Here is a 25009-nt window from a genome sequence, read left to right on the forward strand (position 1 = left end):
AAGCAGCGTAATAGAGAGGCGAAGTCCCTCCCCTTCCGGTGGACCTCCATGGGACCGTGGTTGCGGTCGAATAGTCTGTAGCCTCATCCCAATACCCCTCCTCGACTCCTCTCTTCCCCTCCTCCGGGACTTGACCCGGAAATCGATCAAGACACGCCATTTTGAAGGACGTCCCAATAGCTGAAATGCACACGTAGGAGTCGAGGAGGGGTGAGGGAGGAGGGGTGAGGGAGGAGACGAAAGGGAGGATACACGAGAGCAGACTACGCGGAAGTGTTTTTACTACTCGCATATAAAAGCCCCGCCCCCACCTTCACAGCTGGTCGATTTCAACACAGGAAAACGGAGAACTGGAAGAATGAGTGGAAAAGCGTCACATAAATGTATAAGTGCTCACAGCTCCGTGGGAATTATTATGTGCAATTCATTTCTTAAGGTTATACTAACAATTTAAGTCATGTTTAATGATCTTGAACGTCACTAAAACATAGCTATTAAGAAAGCTATTTCATAAATGGCTAGATCTTGATAAATAACAATTATTTGTTTTGTTTTGTGTTAAGATATTCAGAAGTTCAATTATTTAAAATGCACAGTCCTGAATGTGGGTTTGTGGTAAATGTGGGGATCTACAGGACACACATGTTCAGAGTAAAGGCTTTCACATTATTATAATTATAATTTTATTGAAATGTACATTTTACACCAAAACGGAACACAAAAGCAGGACCAACCATCATACATTGAATTCCTTGACTAAAAAAGAGAAAGCTTTATCATTTAAATACATATTTAACAATAAATGGGCCGGTTCTAAGGGGTTATTCAGTTAAACCCAATGAGAGGGGATACAGCTGTGCACATGTCATCATTAACAGACGTCGTTTAAGAGTGACGTTTGAGTGAACGAGGACATCCCAATTAATACCTGAGGACTCCTCTGTCCTCGCGTCACCTCCTCGTGTCTCTCGCTCGCATCTTACGGAGGCGGAGCTAAGACGCAAGGAAGGGACGCGAGTGAGGGAAAGGAGGAGTCGAGGAGGGGTATTGAGACGAGGCTCATTTAGCTTAGGAACCTTCCTAACGGAGTGAAATGACCCGGAAGTCCCTCAGTGGCAGCCATGATAAGTATGGGCTCAGAACAGTCTCATAATACACACATGCACACAGAAGGATTCACACTTGTATTTCATGATCCGCAAAAGGATTCACACTTGTATTTCCGGATCCACACTTGTGTTTGTCAATGCACACACAAATGTGTTCCGTTTCATATACATGTAAATAAAATGCAAATACAGAAAAAAGTTTTACATATGTATTTTTGATCCTCACATATTTGTTTTCCTTTTAAAACCTCTGCACCTACAAACACAAACCGCTTTCTGTGCATGGATCGCTGTGCATTCGTGTGTGGGTTTTTTGAGACTCCCCTGACGGTCACCCGATTCGTACTTGTCATTTTTTCTATCTATAGCCAATCAGATGTCTCCTCAATTCTAAGCCAATCACATGAGCGCGCCCCCACGAGGGTAGATTTCTTGCGTTCATGACGTAGCGCTTCATGTACGCATTTTGCGCTGTCCGGAGCTGACAGGTCCATGGAGCCTGCCTGCAGGCGCTAATCTCAGGACACCTCCACTCTCAGTACATTGCCACTTTCCGAGCAGGAAATGCACGCAAATACAAGCCTTTATATTATTAAGGTACAGTGCCACTTTCCGAACCATTAATGAATGCTTGTGTACATAAAAACGGCAGGCAAAACCGTTTTAAATGTATGTTTCCTGTATGGCGAATACAGCTGCTTTATTTAAGTCTGTATGAAGTTGTTGTGAGTGTGGAGGGAGCAGCTACAGGTTAGCTTAGCCTAATCGATCAGTGCACTACGAAGCCAGTGCTAGACAGTGAACTGTCAACGGGGGGAGCCCCGCCGGTCATTATCGGCCGATATTCACTCTTAATAGTTTGATCGGTGCTCTCTATAAAGGCCGATCAGGAGAGCTGGATCTGATCGATATGGACATAAACGCGAGTGAAGTTTTAGCGAGCTGCATGAGAAACTGACGGGCTGTTAGGAGAGAGGGAGGGAGAGAGGAAAATAGATGATCCTTACTCCCGTGTTATTAGCCATATCCGGTCATAGTCCGGTAATTACCTGCTAACGGAAACTCTGCTACACAATTCTTCTTCTATTATTATTATTATTGAAACATGACCGGTAAGTTTCAAATTTGTCCGGTAAAATAAATTCTGTTGGCGGAAACCCTGCTCCGGACAGCGCAAAATGCGTACATGAAGCGCTACGTCATGAACGCAAGAAATCTACCCTCGTGGGGGCGCGCTCATGTGATTGGCTTAGAATTGAGGAGACATCTGATTGGCTATAGATAGAAAAAATTACAAGTACGAATCGGGTGACCGTCAGGGGAGTCTCAAAAAACCCACACACGAATGCACAGCGATCCATGCACAGAAAGCGGTTTGTGTTTGTAGGTGCAGCGGTTTTAAATGGAAAACAAATATGTGAGGATCAAAAATACATATGTAAAACTTTTTCTGTGTTTGGATGTATATGAAACGGAACACATATTTGTGTGTGCATTGACAAACACAAGTGTGAATCCGGAAATACAAGTGTGAATCCTTTTGCGGATCATGAAATACAAGTGTAAATCCTTCTGTGTGCATGTGTGTATTATGAGACTGTTCTGAGCCCATATGATAAGTGCCGTTCGAATTCTCTATAGCCTCGGTTGCGGTCGAATACTCCAAAAAAACAGCTCCTAAGTTCTAACCCTATCGTCTATTCCTTGACCTCGGAGTGAAACGTCACGGGGTTAAGGGATAGTGGATAGGAGAATTCAAAAGGATTTAGGAGAAGAGACTGCGGTACTTTAGAGAATCCGACTGCACTTTCACTATCCGACGTGTTTATGATGCGCCAGCGGAGGTCATAAATGTGCGCCTGCTGCGGTGGGGAAACTATGGAAACTACAGTTTTCTATACAGTGGACTACAACAGGGATGTTTAATAAGAACGAGGGACTACTGTAAACTCTGCACCGTGCTCTGATGCTGTTGTTTTATGCTTTATGAACGGGGACAACAGAGAAACATTCTTCATGACCAAAGTTGGAATTGAAATAAAAAAGGAAAGTGAAACTTATGCTCGTCACCCTCTCCCTCCGGTCCACATTAATACAAATGATCCCAATACGTATGATTGTATGAACTATGAAAAGATCTTAAAAGCAATACATACGTTTTGAACCGTAACTTTCATGATATCATTTCTCGTTCATAATCGATTGTTTCCGTGAACGGCCGACTGTTGTGTGACGGTAAATGCCGCGGCCGCAAGGCATTGTGGGGCAGCACTTTCTCCTCTCCTTTCGGTTAGGGTTGTCCAGTGGTTCCTAAGCTAAAGGAGGTTATAAAGGAAGTTTGAAACCTCCTTTCCTTTTAATTTAGAGAATTCGAACGGCACTTATCATGGCTGCCACTGAGGGACTTCCGGGTCATTTCACTCCGTTAGGAAGGTTCCTAAGCTAAATGGACTATTCGACCGCAACCCTCGTCTCAATACCCCTCCTCGACTCCTCCTTTCCCTCACTCGCGTCCCTTCCTTGCGTCTTAGCTCCGCCTCCGTAAGATGCGAGCGAGAGACACGAGGAGGTGACGCGAGGACAGAGGAGTCCTCAGGTATTAATTGGGATGTCCTCGTTCACTCAAACGTCACTCTTAAACGACGTCTGTTAATGATGACATGTGCACAGCAGTATCCCCTCTCATCGGGCTTAACTGAATAACCCCTTAGAACCGGCTGATTTGTTGTTAAATATGTATTTAAAATGATGAATCTTTCTCTTTTAGTCAAGGAATTCAATGTATGATGGTTGGTCCTGCTTTTGTGTTTCGTTTTGGTGTAAATGTACATTTCAATAAAATTATAATTATAATAATGTGAAAGCCTTTACTCTGAACATGTGTGTCCTGTAGATCCCCACATTCACCACAAACCCACATTCAGGACTGTGCATTTTAAATAATTTAACTACTCAATATTTTAACACAAAACAAAACAAATAATTGTTATTTATCAAGATCTAGCCATTTATGAAATAGCTTTCTTAATAGCTATGTTTTAGTGACGTTCAAGATAATTAAACATGACTTAAATTGTTAGTATAATCTTAAGAAATGAATTGCACATAATAATTCCCACGGAGCTGTGAGCACTTATACATTTATGTGACGCTTTTCCACTCATTCTTCCAGTTCTCCGTTTTCCTGTGTTGAAATCGACCAGCTGTGAAGGTGGGGGCGGGGCTTTTATACGCGAGTAGTGAAAACACTTCCGCGTAGTCTGCTCTCGTGTATCCTCCCTTTCGTCTCCTCCCGCACCCCTCCTCCCTCACCCCTCCTCGACTCCTCCGTGTGCATTTCAGCTATTGGGACGTCCTTCAAAATGGCGTGTCTTGATCGATTTCCGGGTCAAGTCCCGGAGGAGGGGAAGAGAGGAGTCGAGGAGGGGTATTGGGATGAGGCTTAAATGAAAGGAAAGGAGGTTTCAAACTTCCTTATAACCTCCTTTAGCTTAGGAACCACTGGACCTCCCTAGCCGAAAGCAGAGGAGAAAATGCTGCCCCACAATGCCTTGCAGCCGCAGCATTTGCCGTCACACAACATTCAGCCATTCACGGAAACAACCGATTATGACCGAGAAATTATATCATGAAAGTTACGGTGCTTATTAAGCTTTTTAAGACGTATGTGGTAAGTTGCCAAAGTGCTTTGTTTTGAACGTTCATCAGTATTATAATCAAAAAGAGAAATATGAACGTTAGTTTTTACTGAAATTATCAAGGATGAATTCAACTGTTTGTGATATGTGTCTCTGTTGTGAAAACCTGATTCATAGATCAGTAAATAAATAATTCCGAGCATCATTTCTGTGATGTGTGGTTTATTTTGCCCATAGATTTGTGCTTCAAAATCTTGTTTTTATGCTGTTTGGTGCCAAATTGTGGCAGACCATAACTAGTGTACCTACTCCAATACTTTTAACTTCCCTCGGTTTGTTTGATAACTTTTGAATATACATTTAACTACAAGGTATTATTTATATTTAATAAGATCAGCTTCAGATCTATCCATCAGATTCAATTATAATGCAATATATATTATACCGAAACGGGCCTTTATATAATGAGGTCTTTTACTTATCTTGTTTGTCAGTAGTGTTCACATTTACTTTTTATCTTTCTTACCTAAAAGAATAGTGAACAAAATTGTTACCCGGCCACACTTTGGACATTTTCTTTTCCTGCTACAAAGAAAGTTGTCCGGCAGGAAGTCCTTTTGTGTTGTGTCTGTGTGCTTTTGGCAAGTTTTCATAACTGGTCTAAATGCTCAGACACCTTGGTGAAAATTAATCCTAGTTGTAAAACTGAAACTAAGCACATTTGCTAAAGTGTGTTGTTCTGACCCCCAGGGCAATTTACTAACAACATTAGTTCTTATTTAATTGTAGAATATTTAAAATCATCAATTTAAACGTCACCTATTATGCAAAATCCACTTGTTCATGTCTTGTATACATAAACATGTGTCCCCTCTGTGTACAAAGATTCTGAAAGTTTCAGGAAAAAATATTTGCTAACTTTTTGTCCTAATCCATTTATATAAAAACCTGTCTGAAAATGAGATCAGATTCTGGCCACTTTATGATGTCATAACGATTTTTTGGGTTGTGTAACCATTAGCCAATAACCAACCAAGGTACCCCCCCCCCCCACCTACCTTATATGAATCTCCTAGAGCACCATTGTGTTTTTAACCAAATATCTCTCAGAGGGGCGTGGGGAGTGTCACCTTATTTTCATCTAAAGTAACAGACAGAGAATCAGCACTTTTGAAACAGGGCTGAAACAGAGGGGTGTATAGGATGCTTCAATGCATGATCAGTTTGGTATTTCGAGCCAAACACTTCAGAGACATGTTTTGTATATATCTGAGACCTATATTATATTGATGAAAAACAGTATAATAGAGGACCTTTAAGAGAGTTGCAACTCCAGAGTTAATGATGCCTTTCTATTGGTCAGTAGAGAGAAGTCACTCCTCACAGTGAAAATATGGCTGAATGTCTAAGTGTCTTTTAAAACACACCCAGCCACCCGCTTCACAGGGCAGCCTTCCGAGAAACATGTATCGCTTGGCCTCCTTTTCACTACACAGGTTTCAGTTGGCTTAAGTCCCCGAAAACAAAAGGATGAATGAGTCTTGTATTATCCCCAGTGCAGCTCGAACAATGTTGATTATCAATATTGATAATCTCAGAGGGGAATAGTTGCCATTCAGAGCTCAAACATAGAACATGACTCAGCCAAAGTATGGCATTTCTTTGAGACACAAATCGGAAGGTCTTTTTGCAGTCTACGTAACACCCCACTCAATCAAAAAAAAAAAGAGATTATTTAAGGTTTCTTGCCATGACTGCTGATATTTCATTGTAAAGTGTCTTGAAAATTTAATTTTCAATGTTTAAGACATAAAAGGACCAAACTCCTATATTTAAAATCTTTGTTATATTGGTTTTGAAATATAAGTCTTGTTGGGTTCAGAATTCCAGAAAAGACAGACAACTTCTAAGTTTAACTATTTTTGTAAAGGGAGCAAAAGATATATATTACTTGGCCAAGGACTCATCACGTCTTGGAAATCACAGGCAGCAAAGCTGTAATCTGTAACCACCAAATCCGTAAAGAGCCTCGAACCTCGTGCGACAATACATTTTATTACACAGGGCGTTACCCGTACATTTATGATTGGTCAAGACTAGATGAAGAGATACGCGGTTTAGACTTGGGTTGCGGTCGAATAGTCCATTTAGCTTAGGAACCTTCCTAACGGAGTGAAATGACCCGGAAGTCCCTCAGTGGCAGCCATGATAAGTGCCGTTCGAATTCTCTAAATGAAAGTAAAGGAGGTTTCAAACTTCCTTTATAACCTCCTTTAGCTTAGGAACCACTGGACCTCCCTAACCGAAAGGAGAGGAGAAAATGCTGCCCCACAATGCCTTGCGGCCGCGGCATTTGCCATCACACAACAGTCGGCCGTTCACGGAATCAACCGATTATGAACGAGAAATGATATCATGAAAGTTACGGTGCTTATTAAGCATTTTAAAACGTATGTGGTAAGTTGCCAAAGTGCTTTGTTTTGAACGTTCATCAGTATTATAATCAAAAAGAGAAATGTGAACATTAGTTTTTACTGAAATGATCAAATAAAGTCAACATTTCCCAGTCTTTACTAAGCTGTGTGGGGTTTGTTCAACTTTTAAAAGATGTTTGAATGGTGATATACACAGTGATAGATGTTAAGGACTAACGTTTATAATAAATACATTTGTATTGATTTTAAGATCTTTTCATACAATCATACGTATTGGGATCATTTGTATTAATGTGGACCGGAGGGAGAGGGTGTGCAGAGTCTCTAGATGAGTTTACAGTAGTCCCTCGTTCTTATTATACATCCATGTTGTAGTCCGCTGTATAGAAAACTGTAGTTTCCATAGTTTCCCCACAGCAGCAGACGCACATTTATGACGTCCGCTGGCGCATCATAAACACGTCGGATAGTGAAAGTGCAGTCGGATTCTCTAAAGTACCGCAGTCTCTTCTCCTAAATCCTTTTGAATTCTCCTATCCACTTAACCCTGTGACGTTTCACTCAGAGGTCAAGGAATAGACGATAGGGTTAGAATTTAGGAGCTGATTTTTGGACTATTCGACCGCAACCCAGGTTCTCTTTGGTTGGTGCACAGACTCAGATAGAGTCTCTTGGCAACACGATCCTCCAATTATCATTCGGCTGGCTGGCGAAGTCCCTCCCTACTCTGTCTCTATCATACGTAATTTGTTTTTCTCTAACATTTCTTCAGATATAGCGGAAAACCATAATGTTGCTTCCTAGCTTTGAGGGGGAGCGCGGCTCCCATACAAAGTTAAGGCCGGTGCGATGTGCTGTTCTGACTACCTCTTTGTATTCTCTCAGTCTCTGCACATGACCTTGCTACTTTCAGTATTGCAAGCTAAACACTTTCTCATGTGACTTTTCCCTTCGTTCCTGTCCTCCCCATCAAAACTTGGGGGGGGTGATTGAGTCTATTTATTCCAAAGTCACAGCCACATAAATGAGCACAATAAGCTTATAATGTAATAATAAGAATCAGTCTTTCTAATGTTATATAAAAATAGCCTCCACAGTCTCCTAATGAAAATGTCTGCCACTTTAAGACCTGTAGGTTGCCAAAATTAGACACATACCATTCTAATCACTTAATAACAACCTCAAAAGGGACAGCTGATTGGCTTGATAATCCAGCTTTGACACAGCTGCTAAGAAACTACATCGTAGCTCAGTTTTTCTCGAGAAAATAAACACTCATTACATTGTGTGATGTAAATCTCTGTGTCAAAAATGTATGAAGCATGCTGTAATATTTATGAAAGAAAATGTTATGAAAGTGCATTTGTGTTTTAGGTATAAGTCCTAAAACACAAATGCATGACCATTATGATTATTATTGATTTATACAGCAACTAAACCCTCAACGCTTTTGTTTTGGGGTTGGCAATCATTTTTTAAATCTAGATTAAAAGCTAGCTACATTTGTTTATATACCCTTACCTATGTCTAGGTAACAGATTGTTCGCCTTATTCTGAAAGAAAGAGGTGAAATGTGCTAACGTGACGGCCATCTTGGTGTTGGTGACGTGTGCGAGACCAGAGATATAGTTCATTGAGCGTTTCACACAAATAAATGTGTTACTTCACAGTTTTACGACACATTTAAACATTTTTGACTTGCAAAATTATCTTTTAAATTGACAAACATCATATGTGTAATTCGTGGCATAATTGACATCAATACATAATTTTTCCGAAATAAGGGCTGCAGTCGAATAGTCCAAAAATCAGCTCCTAAATTCTAACCCTATCGTCTATTCCTTGACCTCTGAGTGAAACGTCACGGGGTTAAGGGATATTGGATAAGAGAATTCAAAAGGATTTAGGAGAAGAGACTGCAGTGCTTTGAGAATCCGACTGCACTTTCACTATCCGACTAGAGATGGGCGAGTCCTGATTCATCCGGATCATTAACCCGGATCCTAGAAATGAACTGGTCGTGACGAGTCTCCCCTCTCCATTAACCCGAGTCCTTGAGTCCCACACTTGGTGTGACGTACAAATTAAAACTATAAATTGCGTCACTCGCTACTCTCTTTATAACATGTAAAATCACATTACAACGTACCCCAGTCCATCTGCCTACCCTTTAGCAAGTATACAGGATAGCTGCCTGCCAGAAGTTATCGTTTGGCTCAGGGGAGGGGACGCGGATCAGTGAAACTTCCTGCAGAGTCGTGGGGACTCAGAGGAGCCGACGGCTCCTAACCGTAATAGCATAGCAGATCTAGAGATCCATACTCGTCATGTGCACGAGCATAGCCCCTCCTCCAGCACCCGGCTCCCGCGCTATATTATGCACGAGTCAACAGCAGACTCGCAGATTCGCAGATTCGCAAATCCTGACTCGCTGTGCAACACACAGCAGAGCAGACTCGTGCAGTGGCGTTTTCTCCCGGAGGCCAAGGGAAGCCAGGCTTCCCCTGTTTTTTCGGATTGTAGTTATAATTTAAATAAATAAATAAAAACACTTTGTTTTGTTTCGATAATTCTCCTTTGCTGTGTGTTGCTGCCGGCCCGTCTCTCCCCCACTCTCATTGAGTATTTTACAAAGAGTGAAACAAACAGCGCCCCTCTAGATGTTATGGTGAAACAGTAGATTGCATTCACTGTTGCGAGAGGAGGCCAGCCGGATCGGGCTTCCCTTGGTGAAAACAAATTGAGGGATTGACCAATCAGATGAGGCCCACGTGATGCCCCTGCCAACCTGTGATTGGTCAGGGCCATGCCAAGGGAAGCCAGCTGCCTCTGGCTTCCCTTCAGATGCGGCTGGCGATTTGATTGGACACTGCCATCCAATCGATCACCTGAATAGATGAGATTGTTTATATTTTTTAGTTACTTTTGGACTACGGACTGAGCTAATTACAGAGACGAGGACTGTTGCTGCACTTGCCGTGTGTTAGAAAGGGAAGGGAAGAGAAGGTGGACTATCGCATGCAAATGTTTCTGTACATAATTGTTTTTGAATTCATGTGCTTCATACACGCCTACTGATACTTTGATGTGAACGTAAAACTTTAAAGGTCTCCTGATTTACTTTGTGAATGAATGCTTCTTTTTTATTCATTACCGAATCTGCACTGCGCATTGAGCGGCTGGTATTGCATTTGGGGGGGGGTGTGTGTGTCTGCATAAATTAATAAGAAAATGCTTAAATTAATAAGACTAGAGAGTTTCGGCTGGAGAGTGCATGCGGACCTGTCGGTTAGATAACAGGCGTGTGCAAGTCCTGCATCTGTGTGATACAAATGTGTGTAAAATGATACCGGGCGCTGTAATCACTCATCTGGTTACGTTATTGACCACCCCCTCCCCCAACCCAAAAAAATGGGCTTCCCCTAAATTTTTCCCCACGCCACGCTACTGGACTCGTGCGGACTCGGAGCCGTAACCATATAGCAGCAGATCCAGAGATCCAGCAGACTCGTCGTCATGCACGAGTCAACAGCAGACTCAGATTCGCAAATCCTGACTCACTGTGCAACACACAGCAGAGCAGACTCGTGCGGACTCGGAGCCGTATATAGCAGCAGATCCAGAGATCCAGCAGACTCGTCCTCATGCACGAGTCAACAGCAGACTCAGATTTGCTTTTTTTTGTGATCAACATTTTTTATTAAAGCAAAATACACTGTGTAGCGGAGGTTAATATAACGTCAGTTTAATAGATAGATAGATAGATAGTACTTTATTGATCCCAAATTGGGAAATTGTTGTTGTTACAGCAGCATAAAAGGCATTTTACAATGAAACAAAACTACAAAATATACAAGAATAGAAAGAAAAATAAAATAAAATATAAAATATACATGTCGAAATAGAAAATATACATGCAGATATTATATATATATATAAACAAATATATATATATATATATTGAAAATATATGGAATAATAATATGCTCGTGAAATGCAACAACTTTTCGGTTTCACCGATAGGATTTCTACGGTCTTGGTGATGCTGACTCATATGACTCAAATGACTCGTATGATCCGGATCTCTTCAATGACTGACTCAGAAGACCCTGAGTCCGTAAAAGGATCCGGATTTGCCATCTCTATATCCGACGTGTTTATGATGCGCCAGGGGACGTCATAAATGTGCGTCTGCTGCTGTGGGGAAACTATGGAAACTACAGTTTTCTATACAGCGGACTACAACATTAATACAAATGATCCCAATTCGTATGATTGTATGAACTATGAAAAGGTCTTAAAATCAATACAAATGTATTTATTATAAACGTTAGTCCTTAACATCTATCACTGTGTATATCACCATTCAAACATCTTTTAGAAGTTGAACAAACCCCACACAGCTCAGTAAAGACTGTGAAATGTTGACTTTATTTGATAATTTCAGTAAAAACTAACGTTCATATTTCTTTTTTTGATTATAATACTGATGAAAGTTCAAAACAAAGCACTTTGGCAAGTTACCACATACGTTTTAAAAGCTTTAGCAGCAGACGTCATACATGTGCGTCTGCTGCTGTGGGGAAACTATGGAAACTACAGTTTTCTATACAGCGGACTACAACATGGATGTATAATAAGAACGAGGGACTACTGTAAACTCATCTAGAGACTCTGCACCGTGCTCTGGTGCTGTTGTTTTATGCTTTATGAACGTGGACAACAGAGAAACATATTCTTCATGACCAAAGTTGGAATTGAAATAAAAAAGGAAAGTGAAACTTATGCTCGTCACCCTCTCCCTCCGGTCCACATTAATACAAATTATCCCAAGTATACGTATGATTGTATGAACTATGAAAATATCTTAAAATCAATACAAATGTATTTATTATAAACGTTAGTCCTTAACATCTATCACTGTGTATATCACCATTCAAACATCTTTTAAAAGTTGAACAAACCCCACACAGCTTAGTAAAGACTGGGAAATGTTGACTTTATTTGATCATTTCAGTAAAAACTAATGTTCACATTTCTCTTTTTGATTATAATACTGATGAACGTTCAAAACAAAGCACTTTGGCAACTTACCACATACGTTTTAAAATGCTTAAGCACCGTAACTTTCATGATATCATTTCTCGTTCATAATCGGTTGATTCCGTGAACGGCCGACTGTTGTGTGATGGCAAATGCCGCGGCCGCAAGGCATTGTGGGGCAGCATTTTCTCCTCTCCTTTAGGTTAGGGAGGTCCAGTGGTTCCTAAGCTAAAGGAGGTTATAAAGGAAGTTTGAAACCTCCTTTCCTTTCATTTAGAGAATTCGAACGGCACTTATCATGGCTGCCACTGAGGGACTTCCGGGTCATTTCACTCCGTTAGGAAGGTTCCTAAGCTAAATGGACTATTCGACCGCAACCCAAGTCTAAACCGCGGTATCTCTTCATCTAGTCTTGACCAATCATAAATGTACGGGCAACGCCCTGTGTAATAAAATGTATTGTCGCACGAGGTTCGAGGCTCTTTACGGATTTGGTGGTTACAGATTACAGCTTTGCTGCCTGTGATTTCCAAGACGTGATGAGTCCTTGGCCAAGTAATATATATCTTTTGCTCCCTTTACAAAAATAGTTAAACTTAGAAGTTGTCTGTCTTTTCTGGAATTCTGAACCCAACAAAATGGTGGCCCACGACGTGATTCCAAAAAGACGATTGGGAACTCCCGACTTCGAGTCCGAGGGACGGCGGAGACCTCCTCCGGATTCCTATCAATACTCACAGGGCCAAAATCAAAGGTGAGCAGAAGCCTGTTGCTAATTCTGCATAGGTAGAATAGGACTGTTAGAAACTGTGAGTGTTGATGGAAGAACAAATCGTTATGACATCATAAAGTGGCCAGAATCTGATCTCATTTTCAGACAGGTTTTTATATAAATGGATTAGGACAAAAAGTTAGCAAATATTTTTTCCTGAAACTTTCAGAACCTTTGTACACAGAGGGGACACATGTTTATGTATACAAGACATGAACAAGTGGATTTTGCATAATAGGTGACCTTTAAATTGATGATTTTAAATATTCTACAATTAAATAAGGACTAATGTTGTTAGTAAATTGCCCTGGGGGTCAGAACAACACACTGAAGCAAATGTGCTTAGTTTCAGTATTACAACTAGGATTAATTTTCACCAAGGTGTCTGAGCATTTAGACCAGTTATGAAAACTTGCTAAAAGCACACAGACACGACACAAAAGGACTTCCTGCCTGACAACTTTCTTTGTAGCAGGAAAAGAAAATGTCCAAAGTGTGGCCGGGTAACAATTTTGTTCACTATTCTTTTAGGTAAGAAAGATAGAAAGTAAATGTGAACACTACTAACAAACAAGATAAGTAAAAGACCTCATTATATAAAGGCCCGTTTCGGTATAATATATATTGCATTATAATTGAATCTGATGGATAGATCTGAAGCTGATCTTATTAAATATAAATAATACCTTGTAGTTAAAAATGTATATTCAAAAGTTATCAAACAAACCGAGGGAAGTTAAAAGTATTGGAGTAGGTACACTAGTTATGGTCTGCCACAAAAACAAGATTTTGAAGCACAAATCTATGGGCAAAATAAACCACACATCACAGAAATGATGCTCGGAATTATTTATTTACTGATCTATGAATCAGGTTTTCACAACAGAGACACATATCACAAACAGTTGAATTCATCCTGAGAACACATGATGAGGTGACACAGATCACCGTCCGCCACTCATCCTCAGGAGGCTTCCTACTTGGGGCCGGTCCTACAATTATTATTTACTTTTTGGCCAACCATCCAATCAATTATTCAGAAAATGAAGGGGCAAAATATTCTTCAAGGTCTGCTTGGGCACTGTTACTCTTTTGCCAATTGATCTTTTTGTCAATATGGTGATTTGTTCATGAGGTACTTTTAACATTTTTCATGTCCACATTGTGAATTTTGCCTCATGATAATTATTATGAGCAGCAAAAATATGCACTCTCTTAGAGTGCTTGATCAAGATAGTTTACAGAATAGAGGGGTATTGTTTTATCAGTGATACAGACATAAAAAACACATTAAAATGTATTATTAAAATGATTTCACTATCACCACTGGACAACACACAGGCATGTTGTCCAGTGCAGGCAAGTCGTTCTTCTATTCATCCACGAGTTAGCTTTATTGCAGTGGTGCGGGACTGATGAAGGAGGAAGAGGAGAAAAACGAAGGTATTGCGTCTGTGGAGAAGAGATTCAGTCACATTCAGTTTGAAGAAATGTATATTCATCAAGTAAATCGTTACATCTTATAACAGCAGAGTGTCAAGTCAAAGTTTTCAGATTTTGATCAAAATAATGTTTTATTGTGACCAGCAGAGGGAATCATCATTATAGCTGAACATGTATAATATACTTGATTATGTCTTACTGTAAGATATATCAATATCAGAGTTTTGTTTCTGTTCAAATTTCATGTCGTGCCTGTGTTGCTTTAATATTGGTGTTTTCATAAAAGGTCATCTTTTAGCTTGCTTTATTGTCACACATATTGTTAATTATATTGTGATGTTTAAAAGCTGGTCTCAAAGAGGCAAGCTCACTGGCTTCACATAACTTTCTGCTTGCTTCTTATTCAACCACTATAGCAGTTGCTGCTATGTAAATCAAATCAAATCAAATCAAATCAGGTTTTATTTATAAAGCACATTTAAAAGCGATTTTTGGTCGAGCCAAAGTGCTGTACATGTAATAAAAAAAAAACACATTACTACAAAACACAATAAACGACAATAAATTACAACAGATATAACTTAAAAAAAAATAAAAGCTTCCATTACAGGTGAGACGCAATATATTTCTGTATAATTGTCGTATTTTTACTTACCATATCTAGTCCACGCTTCTCTTTCCTCTGTATATCACTGCAGAACAGGTTGAAATGACATTAGAGAAAAATAAAAATAATAATTTAACTTCTTAAAGGTGGGGTAGGTAATTTTGGAGAAACCAGCTCAAGTGCGCTAGAATTTGAAAATACACAACCGGAAAAAATCTGCTACTTCCTTACAGAGCCCCTCCAACACACACGAACATGACCAATGAGGGCACGAGATAAGTTTGTGCACAGATGGAAGGCTGACAGGCAGGTAGGCCATCCAGTTATTTTAGCCGGGCCGGCTAAAATGATTGGTCGTGCTTTTTACAGTACTACGGCTTCCACAGATGACATTTTATGGATTTTTTGTCAAAGCACTTAAGATATTCATTGCTATCGGGATGTTAAGAGCATTCCATGGAATATAACAAAAAGTATATCTCGAGCCGGTTTCTCAAACTTACCTACCCCACCTTTAAAATAGTTATAAATATATTTTTGCATATTATAACACTCACCTGTACCAAGGTTGCTGCCTGCGCAAGAGACTGAGAGGGCAGGGGAAAAAAAGATTGAAATTCAGTCAAAATGTTGTCAATCATTTTTTTAATGATTCAGCTATGCCACCTTTTTTGTCCTGTGGTGCTTGAATCGTCTTTACTACTGTTGTGCTCCCGAATACAGAAAAGCACTAGTGCTAAAACTTTTCTGTTAAGAGCATAAACAGAGGGTTAACTTTTAATATAACAAACAAAAGGACACATTAGCTCCAAACTAAATTCCTATATTATTTATCATCATAAACAACTGAGAGAGATGTCACAATCCTACCTGAGTAGATCCTCTGGGCGCAGAAGAGGACTTTGCTGCCCTCTGGTGTGAGCGGAGCCACCACCACAGTGTAGACATCCCCACACTGGATGTTGGGAACATCACAGCTGCTCTCCCCGGGGGAGGTGGTGCAGGTGTAGTTGTTCCTGCTGCCCACCAGCTCTGTGACATAGCTGTGGCTGCTGCCAGCACCGCGCCAGTGCACCCGCAGAGAGCTGTGGGCCATCCCATAGAGCCGGACGCCTGATGGACAGCAGGCACCTGAGGGAGAGAGAGAGAGGAAGTGAGGTTTCTGCAGTGGCTTTAATGTCAGAAAGATAACCAGCCCATTCAAAGAGAGCATGACAAAAATTGTTTTAATTTTTGGAACATATATTTCACCGATCTGTCAAATGTTAATCCTGACGCACATTAACAAAGCAGTCAAGAAATGGCTTTGAATTTAAAGTGTATTTTGTTGTGTTGTTTTACAAAAAGGGTATGCACTCTACTGTTTTGTGTGGGTGTCAGAGCGCCATCTATTGGGCCACGAAGATAATGCTAAATGGTTAGATTAATAGAAGTAGGCTTACATTTTTCAGTAATTTACAAAACTATTTATAGTTTTTTTATAGCAGATACATTTTTTGTAATGTTATGTTTTTACTTTGGAGGCTTGGCCTCAACATTTTTTTGTAATCTTAAAAAGAACTACAAAAAGTTGAGAACCCCTTTTGTACAAATAAATATAAGTGTTTGTTAATCATTTTCAATAAAATTGGATTTGAGATTCCTACTTTTATATAGATACATACCATAAACAATCGTCTTAGATATGTATTGCTTCTTTTTTTTTTTAATGATAAAAGTGTCATGTCAGTGCTTTCTGGTAGATAAACTACAATTGCAAAGTATTTTCTTTTCATTGGTAGAAAACCCAATCACTTACTGGACGAGAAGCCCTCATAGGAGCAGTTTGACTGGCGCCCGCTGTGGCTGATCGCCTCCATGGTGACTGTGTAGTTGGTCCCACAGGTGATGCATCCCATGAGGCAGTGGGGGTCCATGGTGTGGCAGCGGGCGTGACCACGCGTTGATGTTAGGGAAGTGATGAATGTATGCGCCCCTTTAGCGGGAGACCATGACACATTGCTCATTGCCTGCGTCACCTGATCCACTGTCAGATCCACCGGGCAGCACGGTCCTGTAGAAGAGGATGATAAATGTGGTTTAGGGTTAGAACACAAAATTACCATCTGTATCAGAATCAGAATACCTATATTCGTCCCACAGAGGGGAAATTTACATTTGTTACAGCAGAAAAGAGCAAAAGACAGCTTGATATTAACTAAGAAATCAGTTTTTATTACAAATATATCTGTGTTCGTATTGGTATTCCATGCTGAGGAACCCTGAAGGTGTTCTTGAGGCTGTAGGTGGCGCTACACGTCACTAGCATGCTATTATATTGTTGTTTTTAAGTCCTGCCTGTGCTTTATATTAAAATGGTTCAATCAACTTTTGACCACTCACCTGTTTCCGAAAATTCAGAGTAGCTGGGTAAACCCAAGCCTGCGGGGCTGGTTGCTATGACGCTGACTTCAAAGTTAGAGCCACAAGGAAGGTCAGTGATGTCGCAGCTGTTTCCGTCGGTGTTGCAGGTGCGTGTGCCGTCATCTCCCGACGCTGTCACGGTGTAATTAGCAAGCCTGTTGTTTGCAGTCCAGCTGACACTGAAGCAGGAGGAGTTTCTCCGAGTCAACATCAGATTCATCGGCATGCATGGAGCTGACGGGTGGAGGAGAAGAGGAATTGAGAGTATGATCAAACCTTTGAGACTACTCCACATACAGTACATGAGGAATGGATGTGAAATTAATGAATTGGCTGTAGGCCTATGTGTAGTTTTAAAAGATACTGTATAGCTCTCTGATGACCAGTCTAGTTAATAATATTAGATATCAAGCATTTGAAGTCATTCAAAACTTTTAACTCATGTTTTACTGCTGTTTAATGGGAAATCTGAAAATGAAATAAAGTGGAAAACGTTACAACTTAAAAATGTAACTGGATATTTGCTGGATACATGTGGGCACACGTTTCATACCTGTGCTTTGTGTGTGAGCTTTGCATGCCCGGTTGCATCCGCTGATGTCGTTGCAGGGTGTCACCACCACGCTGTAGGAACTGTCGCAGCTGAGGTCAGAGAGGGCGCACACCGGAGCCGTGTCGTTACACAGGATGACCTCTGAACTGTCTGCAGCTCGAGTCTGGTACAGCTGTGCCCCCCGAGAGGCCGTCCACGTGATCTCAAACGTGTCAGTGCTCACGGCGGCGATGGATACACCCTCTGGACAACAGGGCACTGAAAGACACACAGGGGGTGTGATACACAGAAAATCATGAATTCAAATCTGTCCCCTCAGTGGCTACTTACAGGTGGTGTAGTTGAGAACCTGTCCTTCAGGACTGCTGCCAGCCTGGTTGAAGGCCATCACAGACATCAGGTATGTGTGGCCACATGTGCAGTTGTAGGTGCAGTTCCTGCTGGTGGTGTTGCAGCTCTCCTCTGCACCGTCTCCTCTCTTGATGAAGGCTGTGTAGCTGTCGACGTAAGTCACCGCGTCCCAGGTCAGCGTGCAGCTTCCTTCTGTCGACTCCACAACAGCCAGAGACTGTGGGGGGCAGGGGACTGACCGGACAGGACAGCAGGGAGTTTAGTCATATTTTAATGACAGAGGTTTTCAGAGCAAACTAATGCTGCCATCTTTTTTTTATCCATATCTAGCACTAATGTGTTAATGCTAGAATTCTACGCATAACATAATGTTTTTCTCATTAAACAACTAAATGTAATCCTAACTCTTGTAGCGAAGTGTATGTTCAAAGTATCGGTTTTATTTTATATTAGATTTATCTATTAAATTGATGAGAAAATTAAGAATTCTTCTGATGGGAAGAAAAAGCTTTTTATGTATTTTATGTTTGAAGAGAATGTGGAGATTGAATTATCTTATAGCTGTCTCGTAAACAGATCATACATATGCAAAGATTAATAGATTTCTTGTCAACTTTAAAATTAATCAATTTTGATAATCCATTAATGGAAGGATCAGTGGTTCAAATTGATCCTGTAGTCACATTTATGGGATCGAAGTCTAAGTAACTTTGGATAAAAGTGATGCTAAATAAGATGTAATGAACTAAATAACTTCCAACCAACCAACACTTATACCTAATACAGTGTCTTGTGATTAATCCAATACTCCTTGCATTATTATGGCTTGCTCATTATATGTCTACGGTGCCCTATTACAAACAGATAGTTCACAAGTGTGATCGGAACTAAATGTAGTCTCTAATACTCACAGGTGATGAACACCACGGGGCCGGATGGGTTGCTGGGCCCGGCCTCGTCGGAGGTGCTGACCCGGACGGTGTGTACCTCTCCGCAGCCCACTGGAGACAGGGTGCAGGAGCTGGATGTGGAGTTACAGGTGAGGTTCTGGTCGCTCATCACATGGTACTGGAAGGACCCAAAGACCCCCTCATCCCGTTCCCAGGACACTGAGATACCGGCCAAACCGTTATTTATCACCATGGAGACATTGGCAATAGATGGCACAGGAGGTCCTGTGAAAACATGCCCAATGATGCATTAAATAAAAGTACACATAAAAACACACTAAGAGGAGTAGAGTAGTATAATTAGAGTAATAGTTTCTAAATTACTCTTACCAGTAATGTTTCGTGAGGAAAATGTTATTACTAATAATATTGTATTCATCAGATGGCTGCCGTTCTTAGATATAGATGTCACAGCCTGAGGTTGAAAATATTTTATATAGTTCAAACCAACACAGAGACCCACTATTTCAGCATCAAATGACTGTTTACATGTCAACACTTACTTAGTTATTTGAACATGGCTTTATAACTAGTTCTATTTGTACAGTTTTTGTATTCTTGTGATGGCATAAGTCTTTGTGGACAAATAAGACACTCCAGAGAAGACCAGTGCTACCTATGTGTCTTTTTGAATACCACCACTAGGAGTCGCCCAAGTTCAAATGTAGGACTTCTTCTTGTATGGAGTCGTTTCCTTTATGAAACAAAGGGTTTTAATACTATTTCAAACAACTTCAGTTATGTTTTTTGTAGTTTATATAGGCTACATCCCATGATAATCATTTGAAGATATATGTTTTTACACAATATTCTGTGTCTTAAAGTCATGTTTTAGGTTCCACTATTATATATTTCAGACTGTGAAGAGGTTAAATGTTTCTGAAAAGCAAAAACTTTTTTGTGTGGAGGCGTGTGGTGCAGTGGATAGAGCGTTGGTATTCGGATCAGGTTCAAACCCCACTGCAGTCAGCATGTCGTTGTGTCCCTGGGCAAGACACTTCACCCCAAATTGCTCCTGTGGGGATTGCCCACAGTATTGAGTATGTAAGTCGCTTTGGATAAAAGCATCTAACAAGTAACATGTAATGTAATACTTATAAAAACCCAATATAACATGAAAAGTTCTCTGTGGCAAGTTTATTTAAAATTGCAAGCCTAGTTAATATTTTCTCTTATCACTACATGTATTATATTTCTTACATGATCAAATAAAAAAGGCACATGGACTCTATATACATATAGGAGCAATCATGGCTATTTCCATATACACCCACACAGAAAAGAGGCTCGGTGCACGCTTACTTGTCATCTGGTTGATGTACAGACTGTCCTCTCCCTGGCGGCCCTCGAGGTCCCAGGCGAAACCCTTTATGACGTAGACTGAGCCAATATCCAGGCCGGAGACGATCCAATTGGTGTTGGAAGTGTTGTGCTTGATGATGGTGGTGTTCCAGCCAGACTTGTACAGAGACAGGCTGTACTGGACAGCGTTGGCAACAGGAGCCCAGGACACAGTGATGCTGTCGTTGCTGGGAGAGGAGGCGGAGAGCTGAGGAGGGGGCAACACTGTGGAGGGGGACAAAGTTTAACATTATGAAGCGATTAGGGCGACTGTACTTTGAGTAAATATGTTTCTCTTGACTTTGATTGTTGCTTACTTAGTCATTTAAGATGTATGCTTTTGAAACCAAGTCTTAAGGGAATACATATCTTGAGTCATGTTTCTGGTATGTTTTACAGCAGTTAAGTCCTAGTCAAGCTCTTACTTTTTTGTGAATCAAATTTTTCTTCTTTTTTTTTTTATTGTCAGTAGTCATCCAAGCAGTGATGTCAGAATGTGGGCTGCACCCAAGTATCAGCCCCTTCACAGCATTTTATACACCTACTAAAAAATGAAAATCATAGTTTTCATGTTGTTTCTGAATAAGTGAGTAATCATTCTCACGTTTGAATTTAATTTAGATGTAAAAAAAAGTTGTTTTTAGTTTCAAACATGTGAGTGGAAAGCTTGTTATAATTTCGAAAAATGGTGGATGTATAAATAAATCCATCTACGTAGTTATTCTCAATCTTACATATACAGAAACCAACATTCAAGGAAGCAAAATCAAAGGTGAATAATGGCAAACGGCGAACAAAAACGATGAGACTGCCTGTAGCATGTTATTTTTTACTCGTGTGGATCAGATAGTCCCCTGGGGATGGAGTAGAGAGGTGCCAGCCATGTTCTCAGGATCAGGTACTCCCTATTGTGTTCAACTGAGAAGGGTCCGGTATACTTACCGTCTTTACTGGAAAGACCCTAAGGCATTGATCGGTAAGAAAAACCCTGGATTCTTTTTGCACAAAAACTGAAGATAATGTGTGTACTGTATACATTCCCTGACAGGACTGTATACTCTGCTAAGAGACAATGAAGGAGATCAAGTGACTTCTACAGGGTATGGAGACTGAGAAGAACAGCGCATATTGTTTCTTACTGAATGTGTGACTCATTGCTACAGATAATCCCACCCTTGGGTGTTATTTGTTTACCCACTGAATACATTTGAGGTTTTGTTTCTCAATCTTGAATTATGGACACAAACACTACAACAGTACCTGTCTTTGCAGTCACAGAGGAAGATGGCTGGCTCTGGCCTCCACTGTTCACAGACATGATGCTGAGTGTGTACTCTGTGTACGGTTCGAGGGACTCAATCTCAGCGGGGGAGGAGGACACGATGTTTTCTCTGATGAAGCGGTTGGGATTCTGCAATCGTATGATGTAAGATGTAGCCCCGGTCTTCAAGCTGAAAGACACCATAAAAGTCTTGCTGTCCTTCGACTTCACTGTCCGGAGGGGATCCATCACCTCAGGAGCTAAAAGATTCACAAGAAATACAGTTTGACAAGATACTACACCTTCCTCCACCTTCTCAGCGATATTTGGCAATGCAATCCATCTTTTTACCCACAGATTTCAGGGCAAACTATTTATTTTGTGTCTGCAACAGTACGTCAATTTGAATGCTGAATGTAATAAAATAAAACGATTTGCTTAAAGAAAGGCTTATTTAAATCATGAGGCACTAATAGTGACTCTTCTGTGCTCCTCTGCTCATTATCAAAGTATCATTTAAGTGTTTAAATTTACATTAGTTATTCAGATAACAAATGTTTAAAAAAAACATTCTGACTGTAATGTGTATACAGTATATATTAATTTCTGGAGAATTATCCGTTCTAGTTCATCCCAAAAGGTGTTCAAGTCAGGGCTCTGTGCGGGCCAGTCAAATTCTTCCACACCAAACTCATCCAACCAGGCCTTTATGGACCATGCTTTGTGCACAGTCATGCTGGAACAGAAAAGGGCCTTCCCCAAACTGTTTCCACAAAGTTGGAAGCATAGAATTGTCCAAAATGACTTGGTAAGATGAAGCATTAAGAATCCCCAGAAAAACAACCCCATAGCATTATCCCTCAAACTTTACAGTTGGCACAATGCAGTCCGGCAGGTAACGTTCTCCTGGCATTCGCCAAACCCAGACTCGTCCATCAGACTGCCTGATAGAGAAGCGTGTTTCGTCACTCCGCAGAACACGTTTCCACTGCTTCCACTGCTCTGGCAGCACTCCGCAGTTAGTCAGCATGAGCTTTGGCGATTTTTAAGCACTTTGCGACCCCGCTCTGTAACTTTACGTGGTCTTTCCGTGAGTTGCTGTGGTTCCTAAACGATTAGACTTTGCAATAATAACAATTACAGTTGATAGTGGAATATCTACGAAAGAAGACATTTCACGAACTGACTTGTTGCAACGGTGGCATATTACAGAACCACGTTCAAATTCAGTGAGCTCTTTAATAATAAAGTACATTTATAAAAGCGCTTTTCCTGGTGCTCAACGTGCTTTAGAACGACCCATTCTTTCATAAATGTTTGTAAAGGCACTGGCAGACTGCAGGGCTTGATTTGATACACCTGTGGCAATGGGACTGAATGAAACACCTGCATTCAATGATTAAGGAGTGTCCCAATACTTTATATATATATATATGCATAATTAGTGTGCCCGAATATCACAGAATAAAACGGTAGGCCTACTGTACTAACTTAACTAAAAACACATGCACCAGAACGTTTTTTTTGTGTGATGAAACTAAACAAGAATAAAACACTTAGTCAAGTGCTTTAACATCACAAGGTTACCTCACCTGTGGAAGAATCGATAGTTCCATTGTTTAGTATCTCTTGATCATTATCCAGAGCTGCAACTGTGAATGTATACATGATGTTTGGGGACAGAGAGTTGATGGTGCCCATCACTGTGTTTGGACCAAACAAGGCATAACCAACGGGGCTGCCTGGGGAGTTCTTGGGGGCGGCGATGACCTTGTATGAGCTGGCTTCGTAGACCCTGGTCCATCTGAGAATCGCGCTCTTCGATGTTGCAGAGAACACGGATACTTCGATATCTGATGAGAGAGCATCTTTATAGTAGCCTACTTTTTTACACCCTGAGAAAATGATTAATTTACAGATACCATCAATATTTTGTGCCCTTTCATTCTCATATGAAAATGATATTACCATCTGCAGTGTAGTTATGGTAAAATATAAAATACATACCTTGTGCTGCAGCCTGCAAATGTAGATAACATAAACGGTTATGGTTTTATATTAAATTCAAGTTCCTACTAGGCTACTTGACTGTAACATTGTATCACTCCTTTTTAAAAACAGGATTTCTGAGACTGAAATGAAATAAGCAAAATTACTATAACACATTTTAGTCCGTTACTTTACCTGTGAGCATATGCTCAGCAAGACAAAAATCGCTGGCCACTTCATCTTTTCTTGAAGTAAAATGTCAAAAATTACTTCTCTCCTCACACTATGCAGCTTCTGTTGGATTTAAATGCTTCACTCTGCAAGATTTCACCTTTTTCTAAACATACCTGGTGTCTGTGCTGGTATAAATAGCTGCATGTGGTCCCTCCCACTGAAGCAATTGACCAGTCACAGTGAAGTAGCGTAATAGAGAGGCGAAGTCCCTCCCCTTCCGGTGGACCTCCATGGGACCTTATTTCGGAAAAATTATGTATTGAAGTCAATGGCGAGAGAAAGATTATCTTTCGATCCCGTTTGAATTGTGCCACGAATTACACATATGATGTTTGTCAATTTAAAAGATAATTTTGCAAGTCAAACAAATTAAAATGTGTCGTAAAACTGTGAAGTAACACATTTATTTGTGTGAAACGCTCAATAAACTACATCTCTGGTCTCGCACACGTCACCAACACCAAGATGGCCGTCACATTAGCACATTTCACCTCTTTCTTTCAGAAGGCGAAAAGTATTAAAAGAGGTGAAAATCACTACAAGTCTGGGCATGTTGAGAGCTGTACATACGAAAAAGGGGAGTTAGTCGGTTCTGTAAGAGCCAGCAGACCGGCTTTACAAGGTTTCGGTGAGTAACACGAGTGTAATGTGTAAAGTTAATGACATCACTTAAGCGACTCTGGGATTTGTAGTCTTTCTAGTTGACTAGTAGAAGGGCGGGACTTCGAGTGGTGCAGTGACGCGTCCTAAAACCCGGAAGTAAGCTGTGCATGGGTTTCCTCCATGGATGTATAATAAGGTTCCCTCGACAAAAAAGCAATGGGATTTCTCCATAGGATTTTGGAAAATAGTTCTAAATAAGGTCTGTGGAAAACAAACC

At 40.6% G+C, this 25009-nt stretch overlaps 1 protein-coding gene across 1 annotated transcript; it reads right to left on the reverse strand.

Moving 5' to 3' along the window:
* Positions 1 to 13802: 13802 nt before the first annotated feature.
* Positions 13803 to 24217, reverse strand: LOC117495237 (fibronectin type III domain-containing protein 7-like). The gene is made up of 14 exons (XM_034146390.1): positions 24091 to 24217; positions 23914 to 23926; positions 23499 to 23759; positions 21906 to 22166; positions 20607 to 20870; positions 19266 to 19529; positions 18334 to 18588; positions 18004 to 18261; positions 17430 to 17684; positions 16846 to 17100; positions 15918 to 16178; positions 15605 to 15634; positions 15096 to 15132; positions 13803 to 14449 (listed from the first exon to the last, which is right to left on the reverse strand). The coding sequence occupies exons 1-13, from the start codon at positions 24133 to 24135 to the stop codon at positions 15101 to 15103; spliced, it is 2454 nt and encodes an 817-aa protein (XP_034002281.1). The 5' UTR covers positions 24136 to 24217; the 3' UTR covers positions 13803 to 14449; positions 15096 to 15100.
* Positions 24218 to 25009: the final 792 nt, after the last annotated feature.

The sequence above is a fragment of the Trematomus bernacchii genome, unplaced genomic scaffold, assembly GCF_902827165.1.
Source record: "Trematomus bernacchii unplaced genomic scaffold, fTreBer1.1, whole genome shotgun sequence".
NCBI lineage: Eukaryota > Metazoa > Chordata > Actinopteri > Perciformes > Nototheniidae > Trematomus > Trematomus bernacchii.